At 38.6% G+C, this 15504-nt stretch overlaps 1 protein-coding gene across 2 annotated transcripts in view; it reads left to right on the top strand.

The window, feature by feature from the left end:
* The first annotated feature begins 1263 nt into the window (after positions 1–1263).
* MRPL19 (mitochondrial ribosomal protein L19) overlaps positions 1264–15504 on the top strand; it is a 53348-nt gene continuing 39107 nt past the window's right edge. The window contains exons 1-6 of one of the 2 annotated variants that reach the window (XM_011975483.1): positions 1264–1397; positions 1589–1706; positions 5971–6089; positions 6355–6489; positions 8572–8753; positions 8890–9128. In XM_011975483.1, the coding sequence (XP_011830873.1) occupies positions 1295–1397; positions 1589–1706; positions 5971–6089; positions 6355–6489; positions 8572–8753; positions 8890–9111 (879 nt within the window). In that variant the 5' untranslated portion in view covers positions 1264–1294 and the 3' untranslated portion in view covers positions 9112–9128. Of the gene's footprint in view, positions 1398–1588; positions 1707–5970; positions 6090–6354; positions 6490–8571; positions 8754–8889; positions 9574–15504 lie in introns of those variants that run through there. The other variant, XM_011975482.1, reaches the window with a different exon arrangement.

Below are 15504 nucleotides of genomic sequence, written 5' to 3'. Positions count from 1 at the left end.
CTTTTCTTTTCTTTTTTTTTTTTTTTGAGATGGAGTTTTGCTCTTGTTGCCCAGGCTGGAGTACAATGGCACAATCTCAGCTCACTGCAACCTCTGCCTCCTGGGTTCAAGAGATTCTCCTGCCTTAGTCTCCCAAGTAGCTGGGATTACAGGAGCCTGCCACCAACTAGGATACATATTTTTTTTTTTTTTATTTTCAGTAGAAACGGGGTTTCACCATGTTGTCCAGGCTAGTCTCAAACTCCTGACCTCAGGCAATCTGCCCACCTTGGCCTCCCAAAATGCTGGGGTTAAAGGCGTGAGCCACCATGCCTGGCTGTGTTTGTTTCTTAGAGATAAGTTCTCACTATGTTGCCCAGGCTGGTTTCCAACTCATGGACTCAAGGGATCCTCCTGCCTTGGTTTCCCAAAGTGCTGGGATTATAGGCATACCTGGTCACGCCCAGTCATTTTCCAAATTTCTTAACAAGACTTTTCAGCTTTACTTCCCCCACCTATCCATACCCACTGTTGCCCAGCCCAAACTCATTTGGGTTCCTCAAAGGGTTTAGGCTTTCTGTAGTCTCAAGGACTACGGGCCAGCAGTTCTGTCAGGAACTGTTCTATTCTCCTTTCTGTGCATTCAACAAAGAATTTGTAAAATCAGCTGGGCGTGATGGTGCAAGACTGTAGTCTCGGCTACTCTGGAGGCTAAGGTGAGAGGACCGCCTGAGCTCAGGAGTTGGAGGCCGCAGAGCCATAATCGCGCCACTGCACTCCAGCCTGGGCAACAGAAGACCTTGTCTCAGAAAAACAAAACAAAACAAAACAAAAACAAAGAGTTAGTGAGGGCCCAGGTAGGTTCTAGGTGCTGGGATAAAACAGTAAGAAAAAAGAAGACTTTCTCCCTTCCCTTGCCTCATTATAGTATAATAGCAGATTTAAATACTAATCTAATAACTACGCAAGAAAGAAAGAATTGCAAATGAGATCAGAGCTGCCAATCGAAGGCACCTAGTGGGAATGAAGGCCTACAACGGGATTTTCACATAGCGAGAGCTTGCCTGAGAAGATAGAGTTGATTCAGAGAGGTAGGAAAGAACTTTCTAGGCCGGGAGAACACCCCTGTGGAGGGGTGTAACTTGGCTAATTATGGGGAACTAGAGAAATTTGCTCTTTTCCTAAGACACCAGGAAAAGAGCAGCGGGGGAGACTTATCTATTTTGTCCCATAGCAGCCGCCATCTAGTGGCAGGCAGCTACAATCTCCTCGCGCTGATTACTGGGAGTTGTAGTCTTGACGTAAGCTAGCCGGCATGGCGTCCTGCATTGCAGCGGGACACGGGGCTGCAATGGGCCTAGGTCGGAGTTTCCAAGCCGCCAGGACTCTGTTCCCCGCGCCGGCCTCTTTCGCCTGCAGTAAGAGGAGCGGGACTTGCGAGCTGGGGCGCGTTAGGGGCCCAGGGTCAGGATGGGGGAGGCGAGCCTGGAGATGAGAGGCAACCCCAGAGTTGGTCCTCCGTGGGACACCGGGTTGGGGGAGATTGCGGGGCTCTGCGGGATCTCAGGGCTGGCACTAGAGTTCTGACCTTCGTCGTCCGCTCCCGCAGGGGTCCACGCGGGGCCTGTCCGGCAGCACAGCACTGGGCCTTCCGAGCCCGGCGCGTTCCAGCCGCCGCCGAAGCCGGTCATCATGGACAAGCGCCGCCCGCCGGAACAGGAACGCAGGTGAGCCACTGCCCTGGCGCCAGGCCGGCAACAGGGGTCGGTGCGCGCGTGAGCGCGTTAGCGGGAGGTACCGGCTCTAAGGTGGGGGCTGCACCTTCCCCTGCACGAGCTGGTGTGTAGGATTCATGAGCCCGTGCACCACAGTGTTCTGTCTTCCTCGCTTCTCCCCAAGCCAGCATTGAACTTCTTTGCAGTTTTATTGAGTCAGAACTTCAAGTAAGGATTCCCCATATTTTAAGCTCTTTCTTCTGTGGTTTATGTCCTATACCAGAGTTTTTCTCTGAGGTACATCCTGTTTATACCTGTTTATGTCCAAGAGCCGTTCTTTTCTCTCAAAAGACCCCAACGCTGGATAGGAATAGGTTGGCCAACTTAAAAAATTTGCTGTGGGTTAGGTTGGAAGTTTTGGCAGACAAGGCACAGTAATAATTGCCGCTAAAGTGCATCTGAAACTTACTCATGAAAACAGTGTGAATAAAAACTAAAATGAATGGTGGTAATCTTGGAGGTACATGTAAATTTAAAGGACTTAAGATCTGAAAAGAGAGCTGTGTAACAACCTTTTTTAAAAAAACAGTTTTCAGAGGAAAAACCTGCTATGATTATAGGCTTCTTGAAAGGACTGTAGGTTGTTGATTGGATTACCTCTGGGATTTTTTTTTTGTTTCCTAAATTTTTGAGATAGAGTGTGGTTCAGTCACCCAGCCTGGAGTGCAGTGGTGATCTTAGCTCACTGCAGCCTCCAAACTCCTGGGCTGAAGTGATCCTCCCGCTTCCTGAGTAGCTGGAACTACAGGTACCATGCCTGGCCTTTTTTTTTTTTTTTTTTAAACATTTAAAATATTCCACGGATTTAAATAGAAGTAAACTTGGAGTTAGAGAACCTAGAGATTCAGAAAATATTTCCTTATAAAACTTTTTTTTTTTGAAGGTATTAATGGAATATCTCTTAAAGGGTGGCATTTAATAGAATTCACTTAAACAGGAATGTAAATGATATGTTCTGGAGAACAATTTGACAGAATTTAGTAAGTTTAAGTTGTGTATACCTTCTCAGAAAGCACACAACCTAAACTCTTACATGTATGTACAAGGAGACAAGTACAAGAATGAATGTAAGTATTTTTTATAACAAAAATTTAGAGGCAGAATAGATAATCAACAGAAGGTGAATAGGCAAATGCATTCATATGACAGAATATTTATTGTACAGCAGTGAAAAGTGAATGAACTAGAACTAACTTTTAAACATGGATGATTTTCACAAATATGTGTGGGAAAAAACCTTTAGAATCGTTAATGTATGCTATTTTTATTAAGTTTAAAACTATACGCCAGGTTCAGTGGCTCAGACCTGTAATCCCAGCACTTTGGGAGGTCAAGGAGGGCAGATCACGAAGTCAGGTGTTCGAGACCAGCCTGGCCAACATGGTGAAACCCCCGTCTCTACCAAAAATACAAAAAAACCAGAGGTGGTGGCATGCGCCTGTAATCCCAGCTACTCAGGAGGCTGAGGCAGGAGAACTGCTTTAACCCAGGATGCGGAGGTTGCAGTGAGCTGAGATGGTGCCACTGCACTCCAGCCTGGTTGACAGAGCAAGACTCCGTCTCAGAAGAAACAAAAACAAAACTATACTAAACAATAGTATATGTTGCCCAGACATACATGCATATGTAAAGTAAAAAGAAATTTAAGGGGGACCTTCTGAAACTTCGCCAAACAGTCAAACATAACTTTACCAGTAGTCGTACCAGCTGATATTATGTGTCTCCTGATGTGACAGAATAAGTTATTCACATCATCATCTCTGTGATATTCTTACTAAAATTATTTAACCTTAGTCTAGGCATGTGGAAACAATCCAGAATCTAGGGATAAGATAGTAGGCCTTGACTGTTCAAAAAAGTTAATGTTATAAAAATACAAAGATGGGGAAAAGTCTTAGTTTGAGAGACTAACGACCAAATATGATGTGTGAAGCTTGATTGTATTTTGAATTGGGAAACAAATAGATGTAAAATACCTTCCCAGGATATTGACATACATTTGAGTATGAACCCTATATTAGACCACGCTTGTCCAACCCGCAGCCCAGGACAGCTTTAAATGTGGCCCAACACAAATTTATAAACTTTCTTAAAACATTATGAGTTTTTTTGTGACTTTTTTTTTTTTTAAGCTTACCAGCTATTGTTAGTGTCTTTTATGTGTGGCTCAAGATAATTCCTCCAGTGTGTCCCAGGGAAGCCAGAAGATTCGATACCTCTGTATTAGATTATGTTATCAAATTAATGCTTTTATAGGTGTCATAAGGGTATCATGATAATATAGGAGCAAGTCCTTATTCTTAGCATAAGTATTCTAAATTATTGAGGAATGAAATGCCTTGCTGTTCCATTTTTTTGAGACAGAGCCTTGCTTTTGTCACCCAGGCTGGAGTGCAGTGGCATGATCTTGGCTCTGCAGCCTCCCACTCCTAGGCCCCTCCCTACTCATTCTCCCAAGTGGCTGGGACTACAGGTGCCGGCCACCATGCCTGGCTATTTTTAACATTTTTTTGTTGGAGAATGAGGTCTCACTATGTTGCCTAGCCTGGTCTGGAACTCCTGAGCTCAAATGATCTACCCTCCTTGGCCTCTCAAGTGTTGGGATAACAGATGTAAGCCACCACACCTTTGTCAAATGTTTCAGAAAAAAATGATATGTATATATAAAGTAAATACAGCAGAATTTTAGCAGTTAGTAAAAGTAGATGAAAGATCTACAGTTGTTCATTGTATTATTTTTTTGGTAGGCTTTAAAATTTTCAAAGTAGAAAATTGAGGAAGAGAAAGAAATTCATGGGAATAATCACCAAATTTAGGATAGTAATTAACTCTACAGAGTAGGAAGGGATACACTGGGGCTTCCACAATATTGATAATTTATTTCTTGAGGTGGGTGGTAGAGACATGAATATTCATTGTACTGTCATTTATACTTTTTATGTAGATTAAATATTTCTAATGAGCTTAAAATCAGTTAAAGAAGAAAAAAAGGAAGATTATTATTTTTTAAGCAAAAGGATTTCACCTTTATAAGATTTACACAATTTTCACATAGCTTCATTTCTACAATCACAACAATCCTGAGGTAAACAGGCAGGGTCTAATCATTCTCTTTTTACAGAGGGAGAACCAGCAACTTAGGGAAATCAAAATGGGGACACGAACAGGATTTCTGTGGAAATTTAAGTAAATGAGAATTTATGGTGAATTTTTTATTCTAAAACAAATACCTCATCTTGGCCAAAAATGGGACATTACCCAAGGTCCCCTACTAGGCCAGAGGAGAAAAGCAAGGACTTCCCTCCTACAGAGGCACAAACAAGGCAGACTAGGACCCAGCAGTCGCCTAAGGCCCAAGGGTCTCCAGTTAGGAGAATGTGAAATGCAAGGATGCAGGACTGGCCTAAGGTACAGGAAGAGCAGTAAACAGAAGAAAACAGATGAGGAGGGGGAAAAGCAAGAATTATTAAACGTGGTCAGGGAGCAAAGAGCACTACAAAGCCTCAGGATTTCTTCAAGGGATACTGCTGTACCAGGAGGGCAGAAAGATAATAACCACGAGACACCAGGACTACCAATAGGCGTCACAGTTGTCACAACCATCATACTCAAACTGGTCTACAGTCTTGGCCAGCAGATACAGCAAACAAGCCTGCAGATGCCGCAGGCCCTTCAGCACCATCTCCAGGGCCATCTTCTCTGATCAGGAAGATCATTTTAAAAGTCAGTTTATAATTAGTAATTTATATGTTGATGTCTTTTCTGACATAATTTATTGTAGCATGTATAGCTCAGTGTGAGACCTGTAGTAATGGTTATAGGCTTTGGAGACTGACAAACATACCTACATTTAAATCTTGACTTGACAGATTTATAGCTAATGTAGCAATGGGTTAGTTATTTACTTTTTTCAAGCTTCAGTTTCTTGCTCTGTAAAAAGGAGATGACACAAAACCCACATAGTTGCTGGAAGGATTAATTTATGCAATAGATGTTTCACAAAGCTTTTAACAAAATACCAGGTGAGTACTCAGGAATCGTTAGCTGTTTTCATGAGCATTAACAATTTTAGAAATAAGATTGACTTTTATTTAGACAGTGAACAATAAAACACGTCAATATCGTATTCTCTAATTTCTTTGAAAAGCAGCAATTTTTCTTTTAGCAGCCTTTTAAGTTTACTTTTAATTAATTTATTTATTTGTATTTTTCACAGGTTCTTGAGTCCTGAATTCATTCCTCGAAGGGGAAGAACAGATCCTCTGAAATTTCAAATAGAAAGAAAAGATATGTTAGAAAGGAGAAAAGTACTCCACATCCCAGAGTTCTATGTTGGTCAGTAAGAGCTATATGCTTTTATTATTAGTGATTGCGTGGTTAGTTTCTTAGTGATTGGATGGTTAGTTTTCTTAAAAAACAAAAGAAGATTGTTTTTTTACGTATCTGGGTTCTGCTCATATGAAGTATTCCTAAATTAAAAGATTTAGGAAGTGAAGAAGTTATCTAGCAATGCTGTTTGTTTGTTTCTGCATCTTATATAAAGTTTACTTTTCAGCTGAGTGTGCTGGAAAAAAAGTTCACTTCTCTTTTGAATTTGTAGGAAGTATTCTTCGTGTTACTACAGCTGACCCATATGCCAGTGGAAAAATCAGCCAGTTTCTGGGGATTTGCATCCAGAGATCAGGAAGAGGCCTTGGAGCTACTTTTATCCTTAGGAATGTTATCGAAGGACAAGGTAAGTTTTATTTCATCATTTTCATTGTCTAGAAAATGTTATCTCAGGATTCCTTTTTGTTTCTCCATCCTGGGATAAGAAATCTGAAATTTGAAAGTAAAAGGGGACTCTGAGGGAAGATGTGGAGCCTCTGGCTTTAGAATGGATTGAGATTTGATGTTAATGATTAAATATGGTTGATGGACATCTTTCTCTTGAAGGCTTCTTGTATTATTGGAGCAACAGTCATTAGAAATAGACTTTGCAAACCATGGCAACATCAAAGCGGGGAATAAATCACTATAAAGCAGTATGGGGATATTCGTTTAAGAGCAAATAACCCATGAGTAAAACTTTAAGACAAACATATAATGTCTTCATGAATTACTTGCTCCTAAAATGAATATCACTGTCTTATATGACTTGGGAGGAATTTTAAAAAGGCAAAATTGTGTTTGTATACTATGCCTTATAGGCAGAGGAACAAGTAGTAAAACTCTAGCAAGATTATTAATTAAAATGGCAGGAACAGTTAAGTTTATCAAGTTGAATGCTTCATGAAGTTCCAACAACAAAATATTCTTGTTTTCAAAGAAATTGAAAATGTGAAAGCAGTTGCTGTGTGTAATGACCTGGTGGGCTGTGCGTGTAGGAATTCAGCAGGACTTAATTGATTTGTGCCTTAAATCAGGTCAAATACTTGGAGAGGCCTTGCAATAGAAGTAAATGAGCATAGGAGTGAGTCATTTGATTTTCTTTAAGCATTAAGATAGTAATAGTTTCTACTCTACATGGTTCTAGCCAATCAACTGTGAGATACTGAATTTGAAGTACTGGACACAGAATACTCAAAAAGGATTAGCTCCCTCTTGCCATTCTCTATAGTATGTCTGACTGTTGTAACCTGCCTCAACCTTCCCCATCACTACTTCCTGCATTAGTGTTTCCTTCTTGTCCAATGGCTTGTATACCATCTTTATAATGATAACGTCCAAATTTATAACTCTAGGACTGACCCTTTTTAAGTTCCAGATTTGCATTTGATCAACTATCTGATCAACACTCTATTTGGATGTCTTACCAGCATAAGTTGAAAGCAGAACCCTTTATTTCCCCTTGCATGGTGTTCCATTCACAGTCTTTTCTATTTCCATAAATGGTACCACTGCCTACCCACTTACTTTCACACATGCAGTCAATCAAGTTTTCTTGGCACAATCTCCAAAAAATATATCACGGTTTTGTCTGTTCTTCCCTCTACATTGCTGTCACCCTCATCCATGTCACCATCATCTGCTTGCATTTGTGCAGTCTCTGGTTTACATTTCTGGTGTCTTATTCTGTTTGTGCTGTTATAACAAAATGCTACAGGTCTCTGGTTTACATTTCTGGTGTCTTATTCTGTTTGTGCTGTTATAACAAAATGCTACAGGCTGGGTAATTTAGAAAGAACAAATTAATTTCTCACAGTTCGGGAGGCTGGGAAATCTAAGTTCAAGGTGCTGGCAGGTTTGGTATTTGGTGAGGCCTCCTTCCCTGCATCCAAGATGGTGCCTTGTTGCTGTGTGCTCTGGAAGGGCCAAGCACTGTGCCCTCACATGGTGAAAGGTGAAAGGGCAAAAGCAAAACTAGTTCTCTCCAGCCCTTGAATCCACTAATCCTTAATCAAAGGAGCTTCTAACCAAAGTTGGAACTTAATATTTTACTTCTTTTGCACCATTAATCTTATTACTCTTAACATGGAAGATTGATTTTTCTTCAAGTAATTGGGAGATAAAAACATGACATAGGGAAGAATTCAGACTTTCTCTGAAGTTACTACTATGAGAATTAAGAGATATGTGACTCAATATATTTCTAGAAGCCATTTTTTCTTTTTTAGACTATCATTCCAATTCAGACTTTCTCACTTTATATTTAAATGGATTTTAGCTTATTTCTATTTCTTTCAGTAATCTTTATCTTAAACATTTCAAATTAACGGCACATTTGCTACATGCAAAACTTTGTGCAAATTCCTTTATGAAACGCTTTTACTGTAGTATGAAACATGTATAGGAATGTGGACTTAGATTGTAAGAATGTATTTTATTTTCTATTTAGGTGTTGAGATTTGCTTTGAACTTTATAATCCTCGGGTCCACGAGATTGAAGTGGTCAAATTAGAGAAACGGCTGGATGATAGCTTGCTGTACTTACGAGATGCCCTTCCTGAATATAGCACTTTTGATGTGAATATGAAGCCAGTAGCACAAGAGCCTACCCAGAAAGTTCCTGTTAATGAGGTATGGGTTATACATTCGAAACTAGAAGTTCAAGTATAAAATAAGAAAGAATCATCTTAATGAAAACTTCAGAAGAATTTTTGCTTATGCCTATCAGCCTAATTATTCCTTTTTTTTTTTTTTTAATCTTCCTTAGCTGAAAGTGAAAATGAAGCCTAAGCCCTGGTCTAAACGCTGGGAACGTCCAAATTTTGATATTAAAGGAATCAGATTTGATCTTTGTTTAACTGAAGAGCAAATGAAAGAAGCTCAGAAGTGGAGTCAGCCGTGGCTTGAATTTGATATGATGAGGGAATATGATACTTCAAAAATTGAAGCTGCAGTATGGAAGGAAATTGAAGCATCGAAAAGGTCTTGATTCTGAGAATGAATTTGGTTAGTTGCAGAAGATTATTGGCTCTAAGAGGATATATTTTGAGACCAATTTAATTTCATTTATAAGAACATAGTAATTAAGTGACCTAAACATTCATTGTTTTAATACTTTTTTCTAAAATAAAACTTGTACACCAGTTTATTACTCTAAAAAGAGAATTACACATGCCAAATGGTCCGATGTCCATTTGCTTATTGGAGCTAAAGCTACAATAGAAGTCAGAGCATCACCAGAATGTTCTTTAATGAGCATGGAACTTGAGCAAGGGGAATAGTTGGGGTGATTTTTTGTAAATTGAGAAACAATTCATAAGCACAATAATGTATGATTTACAGAATAATAAAATAAACATTCATGTACCCACTATCAGGTTAAGAAATCGAACATTTAGTAATATCTAAGAATGTTAAGAAATAAAACATTTAATAAGATCTCAGAAGATTCTGGTGTACCTGCAATTGTATCTCTCTCCTTTTTAAATGTAAATATCATCTTGACTTGTTAATCATTCCTTTGCATTTCTTTTAGTTTACTGCCAACATATATTCTTCAACAATATATTTAATTTTGAAAAACCTGTTAGCAAGTATAAAAGGGCAGTATTACTATTATTGCATGAAGGCTTCAAGGGAAACGTTACAGTCTTTGGGTCACAGTCTGGCTTCAGCTCCCCCTGAGAGTTTAAAAGGCCAATTTTGCAAGTTCATGGCTAAGGTTATGAGTGAGTTCTGCTAAACAGAAGGCTCACTACAGGGTATCTGGCAGGATTATACTGGGTAACTGGATGTCGCGGAAATGTGGTTAGAAGAAGTAAACTGTTTTTTGATGCTCACAGCATGATGAATCAAAGTCTACATCTTAGGATTAGGTCATACCTTTGGTATATGATATGAGTGTTGTTGCTGATCCATGCAGCATGGATTGGAAAGCTGGGGTATAATCACACATGCTTAAGAAAAGCATGTAATTTGGTCCATACTCACCTGGGTATACTGTTGCTCAGGTTAAAAGGTACAGTACTATCCTAAATCTTGAAGGCAACTCTCAACCTGTCCATTACCTTCATTCCATCATTACCTGCAGATCTGCCCTCTAGTTCCTAGCTATCTTGGGACTAACTTCTTTCCTGTGCTCAGCTGTTTTCTGGATTCCATATTTTCCATTTTATTGAGTACTAATTTGTTTTGCTGGAGCACATCCTTTGGTAGCTTCTAGAGGAAGTTTAAGTGGAAGTAAAATTTTTGAGACCTTGCATGTCTCATGTTTGATTGATACTTTATACGTTTAGGTAGGAGGTAATTTTCCTTCAGAACTTTAAAAATATTGTTGCTCCATTTTCTTTGTTTCCATCGTTGTATGGAGAAATCCAATGCCATTTTGATTTCCGTTTCTCATAAATTTAATGATGATGTGCCTTGGTGTGGGTCTATATTTATGCATTGTATTGGGTTTTAGGTGAACCCTTCCAAGGTAGTAACTCACTTCTGTCAGTTCTGGGAAACACTTAGCATTGGTTGATGATTTATTCTCTGCGGCTTTGTTCTCCAAACTATTTTTTGGATGTTGGATATCCAGCACTGGGTATCTATTTCCTTACTTCCCTCCCTTGACCCCAATCTGTTTTTTAGCTCTTTAGCACGATCTTCCAACTCTTTGCTATTGTATTTAAAAATCTTAAAGACCCCTTCTTGATTTGTAAAACTTCCTTTTCTTATAACCAAAAAGCCTTTATCTATGGATTTGCTCATAGATAAAGGGTATTCAATATAGTGTTTGTATTTTTTTTCATTTAAAATTGTTTGCACATCTATTTCCTCCAAATTTCTTTCTGTATTTATTTATTTTTTTTGTCTGTATTTCAGGCTTTTCCAGGATATCTGGTAATCTTTGGCTGTCTTCTTATGGTTGAATGAGGGACTAAAAAGCTTCAAAGCCTTGGGATTGTGGGAAGGGGTTGTCTTTAGGGTTATCTGAATGGGCTTTTTTGGGAGTCCCCTCCTCCACATGAATATTTTGGTTTTGTCAGATTTCCTAGAATAGAGGCTTCCAATCCCCTTCCTGGAGGGGTCTGTCCAGGAAGGAGATTGTCTAGGGGTCTGTCTGTCATACAGCAGCTTTCAGCTACTTCCTTGATCTTTTTCACTTATGATTATATAGTCATGTTACTACTGTCAACAGGTAATAGATACCCTATCCTTCACTTGTTTAGATTATTTACTGAGATAACCTCTCAAAAGAACCTCTCAAAATAAAAGGTTAACAAGAGCCTCTATCTTATATTTTTCCTCTCTTTATCTTGTTAGAAGATAGCTATTAAAACCTGTTATTTTTCTGTCTTGATAAACACACTTGAATATTGGTAGAATGGTAGATGGGTGTATTTTAGGATCTAAAGCTCTGCAAGTGTATGATCAGCTTGTAAGTACAGATGCTCAAAAACATGTATCCAATCATGCTTTTTACTCTGTAGGAGTATCTTTAAAATTCTTGTGAATCTTCCCCCAGAAGTAAAGCAAATCTTCCCCCAGAAATAAAATTAAACATACATAATCTAAAGTTTTTTTATTGTGGTAGGATATATATAACATAATTTGCCATTGTAAACATTTTAAATTTACAAGTCAGAGGCATTAATTACATTCACAATGTTGTGAAATTATTACTACTATTTCCAAAATTTTCTCATCACCCCAAACTGAAACTGTGTAACTATTAAGCAATAACCTCATTCCTGTATCTCTCCCAGCCCCAGGTAACCTCACCTGCTTCTTTTTATCTTTGAGATAAGGTCTCATTCTGTCACTCAGGTAAGAGTGCAGTGGTGTGATCATAGCTCATTGCAGCCTCAAAATCCTGGGCTCAAGCAGTTCTCCCACCTCAGCCTCCTTGAGTAGCTAGGATTACAGGCACATGTTCACTGCACCTGGCTGATTTTGATTTTTGCAGAGATGTGGTGTTGCTATGTTTCCCATGCTGGTCTTGAGCTCCTGGCCTCAAGCAGTCCTTAAGATTCATCCATGTTGTGGCATGTATCAGAATTTCATTTGTTTTTATGACTAATATTCCACTGTATGTGTACACATTTTGTTTATCTTCTGATGAACACTGGGATATTTCTACCTTTTGGCTATTGTGAATAATGCTGCAATAAACATTGACATAAGTATATATTTGATTGCCTGTTTCTAAGTTCTCTTGGGTATACATCTTGAGTGGAATTGCTAGATAATGTCATCTTTTATTTCTCTTGTGATTTCTTCTTTGATCCACTGGTTGAGTGTGTTAATTTCTACATGTTTATGAATTTCCCACTATTTTTTGTTATTGATTTCCAAGTTCATTCCATTGTGATTAGAGAAGATACTTAGTATGATTTTAATGTTTTTAAGTTTGAGAATTGGTGTGTGGCCTAATAGATGGTCTGTCCTGGAGAATGTTCCTCGTACACTTGAGCAAAATGTGTATCATGCTATTGTTGACTGTAGTGTTCTATATGTCTCTTAGGTCAAGGTGGTTTATAATGTGTTAAAGTTCTCTTTTTTTAAAAAAATGTTTGCACAGAGTATCTTTTTTTGTTGTCGTTGTTGAGATGGAGTCTCCCTCTGTCACCCAGGCTGGAGTGCAGTGGCACAATCTCAGCTTACTGCAAGCTCGAACTCCCAGGTTCACACCATTCTCCTGCCTCAGCCTCCCAAGTAGCTGGGACTACAGGCGCCCACCACCATGCCCGGCTAAATTTTTTAAAATATTTTTTTAGTAGAGACGGGGTTTCACTGTGTTAGCCAGGATGGTCTCAATCTCCTGACCTCACGATCCACCTGCCTTGGCCTCCCAAAGTGCTGGGATTATAGGTGTAAGCCATTGTGCCTGGCCCAGAGTATCTTTATCTATGTGTTCCATGTATTTGTGTCTTTGGATCTATAGTATTCTCTTGTAGACAGCATATCACTATCTTGTTTTGTTTTTGTCCATTCTGCCAATTTCTGCCTTTTGATTGGAAAATTTAATCCATTTACATGTAAAGTAATTAAGGAAGGACTTTCTTCTACCATTTAACACTTTTTCTATATGTCAGATACTTTTTTGGCCTTCATTTCCTCTTTATGGCCTTCTTTTCTGTTTTTTTGTAGTGAACTAATCTAATTCTCTTCTCACTCCATTTTGTGTATATTTGTTAGATATTTTATTTCTGGTTGCTATGGGGATTATAGTTCACATCCTACACTTACAACAATCTAATTTGAACTGATACCAATTTACCTTCAATAGCATACAAAATCTCTACTCCTGTAAAGCTCTGCCCCTGCCACCCTTATGTTATTGATGGCACAAATTACATGTTTATGTATCTGATGCCTAATAAATAATTTATAGTTATTTGTATGAGTTTGTCTTTTAAATCATTTAGGAAATAAAAAGTGGAGTTAGAAAACAGTATGACAGTAATACTGACTTTTATATTTGTCAATGTATCTTATTTTGGATCTTTATTTCAATATACAGATTTGAGTTACTGTCTAGTGCCCTTTCATTTCAGCCCAAAGGATTCCCTTATGCATTTCTTGCAGGGCAAGTCTAATTGTAATCAACTCCCTCAGCTTTTGTTTTATCTGAGAATGTCTTGATTTCTCCCTTATTTTTGCCAGATACACGAATTTTTAGTAACAGTATTTTTCTTTCAGCACTTTAAATATGTCATCCCACTACCTTCTGACTCCATGGTTTCTCATGAGATATTAAATGTTATAAAATTTGAGGATTCCTCATTCTTGATGAGTCAGTTCTTATTGCTTTTCAGATTGGCTCAGCTTTTGTCTTTTGACAGTTTGATTATAACGTGGCTCAGTGTGGGTCTCTGAGTTTATCCCACTTGGAGTTTGTTGAGTTTCTTGGAGTCATAGATTTATGTCTTTTATCAAATTGTGGACATCTTTGGCTATTATTTCTTCAATTTTTTTTCACTGCTTTCTTTTCCTTCTGAAATATGCTTAATGTACATGTTGGTCTGTTTGATGCTCTCTCACCAGTTTCTTAGGCTGTGTTCTCTTTTGTTCCTCAGACTTGATTATTGCAGTTGCCCTTCTTTTTTCAAGTTTGTTGATTTTTCTCCCTGTTCAGATCAACTGTTGAACTCCTCTGGTGAATTTATTTCAGATACTGTACTTTTCAGCTCCAAAATTTATCTTTGGTTCCTTTTTATAATTTCTATGTCTTTACTGATAGTCTCATTTTGTTCATATGTCTGTTTCTTCCTTTAGTTCTTTGTCCATGCTTTCCTTTAGTTCTTTGGGCTTATGTAAGACAATTGTTTAAAGTCTTTGCATAGTAAGTCCAATGTCTGTGCTTCTTCAGGGATGGATTTCGTTATTTTCTTTTCAATGAGCCATACTTTCCTGTGTCTTTGAATGCTGTCTTTTTGTTGTTGAAAACTGTATGTTTGAACATTATAATGTGGTGGCCCTGAAAATCAGATACTCCCCCCTTCCTGAGAGTTAATTTTTATTTATCTTATTATTGAAGATTATAGCAGTCTACTGTTTAGTGACATTTCCAAACTATTTTTGCAAAGACTACTCCTTCTGTGTGTCATCACTGAAGTCTGTGTTCCTTAGCTTGTGTTTAATAGTTTGACATAGATTTCTTTGAAAGGAGTTAAAACTAGCAGACAAACATCTCTCCCAGTCTTTGCAGATTGGCTCTGTGCTGGGCTTTTCCCTTAATACTTAGCCAGGCTTATACTGAGCCTAGCAATCAGGCCCAAAAGCGTAGTGTCTTTGCAGGTCTTGTCTGAGCAAGCTTTTTGCTGTGTATGCATGTAGTTTCCTTAAATCTCCCTGTATGTTCTGTTGAATATTCTAATTTCCCAAAGAAACTCCTTTGCAGCTTTTTCTCACAGAACATAGATGGTTTTTTTGATATCTTGACCATACTCTTTCGACCCAGGTGTTTGCAGGTTGTTAGTTCACCTAACACTTTTTTCTTTTCTTTTTTTTTTTTTTTTGTTATACTTTAAGTTCTAGGATACATGTGCACAAGGTGCAGGTTTGTTACACATGTATACTTGTGCCATGTTGGTGTGCTGCACCCATCAACTCCTCAGCACCCATCAACTCGTCATTTACATCAGGTATAACTCCCAATGCCATCCCTCCCCCATCCGCGCTCCCCATAATAGGCCCCAGTGTGTGATGTTCCCCTTCCAGAGTCCAAGTGATCTCATTGTTCAATTCTGACCTATGAGTGAGAACATGTGGTGTTTGGTTTTCTCTTATTGTGATACTTTGCTGAGAATGATGGTTTCCAGCTGCATCCATGTCCCTACAAAGGACACAAACTCATCCTTTTCTATGGCTGCATAGTATTCCATGGTGTATA

The sequence above is a fragment of the Mandrillus leucophaeus genome, unplaced genomic scaffold (assembly GCF_000951045.1).
Source record: "Mandrillus leucophaeus isolate KB7577 unplaced genomic scaffold, Mleu.le_1.0 Scaffold1569, whole genome shotgun sequence".
Lineage (NCBI taxonomy): Eukaryota > Metazoa > Chordata > Mammalia > Primates > Cercopithecidae > Mandrillus > Mandrillus leucophaeus.
Note: the sequence above shows the minus strand (reverse complement) of the source record. Positions and strands in the feature narration are given on the sequence as shown.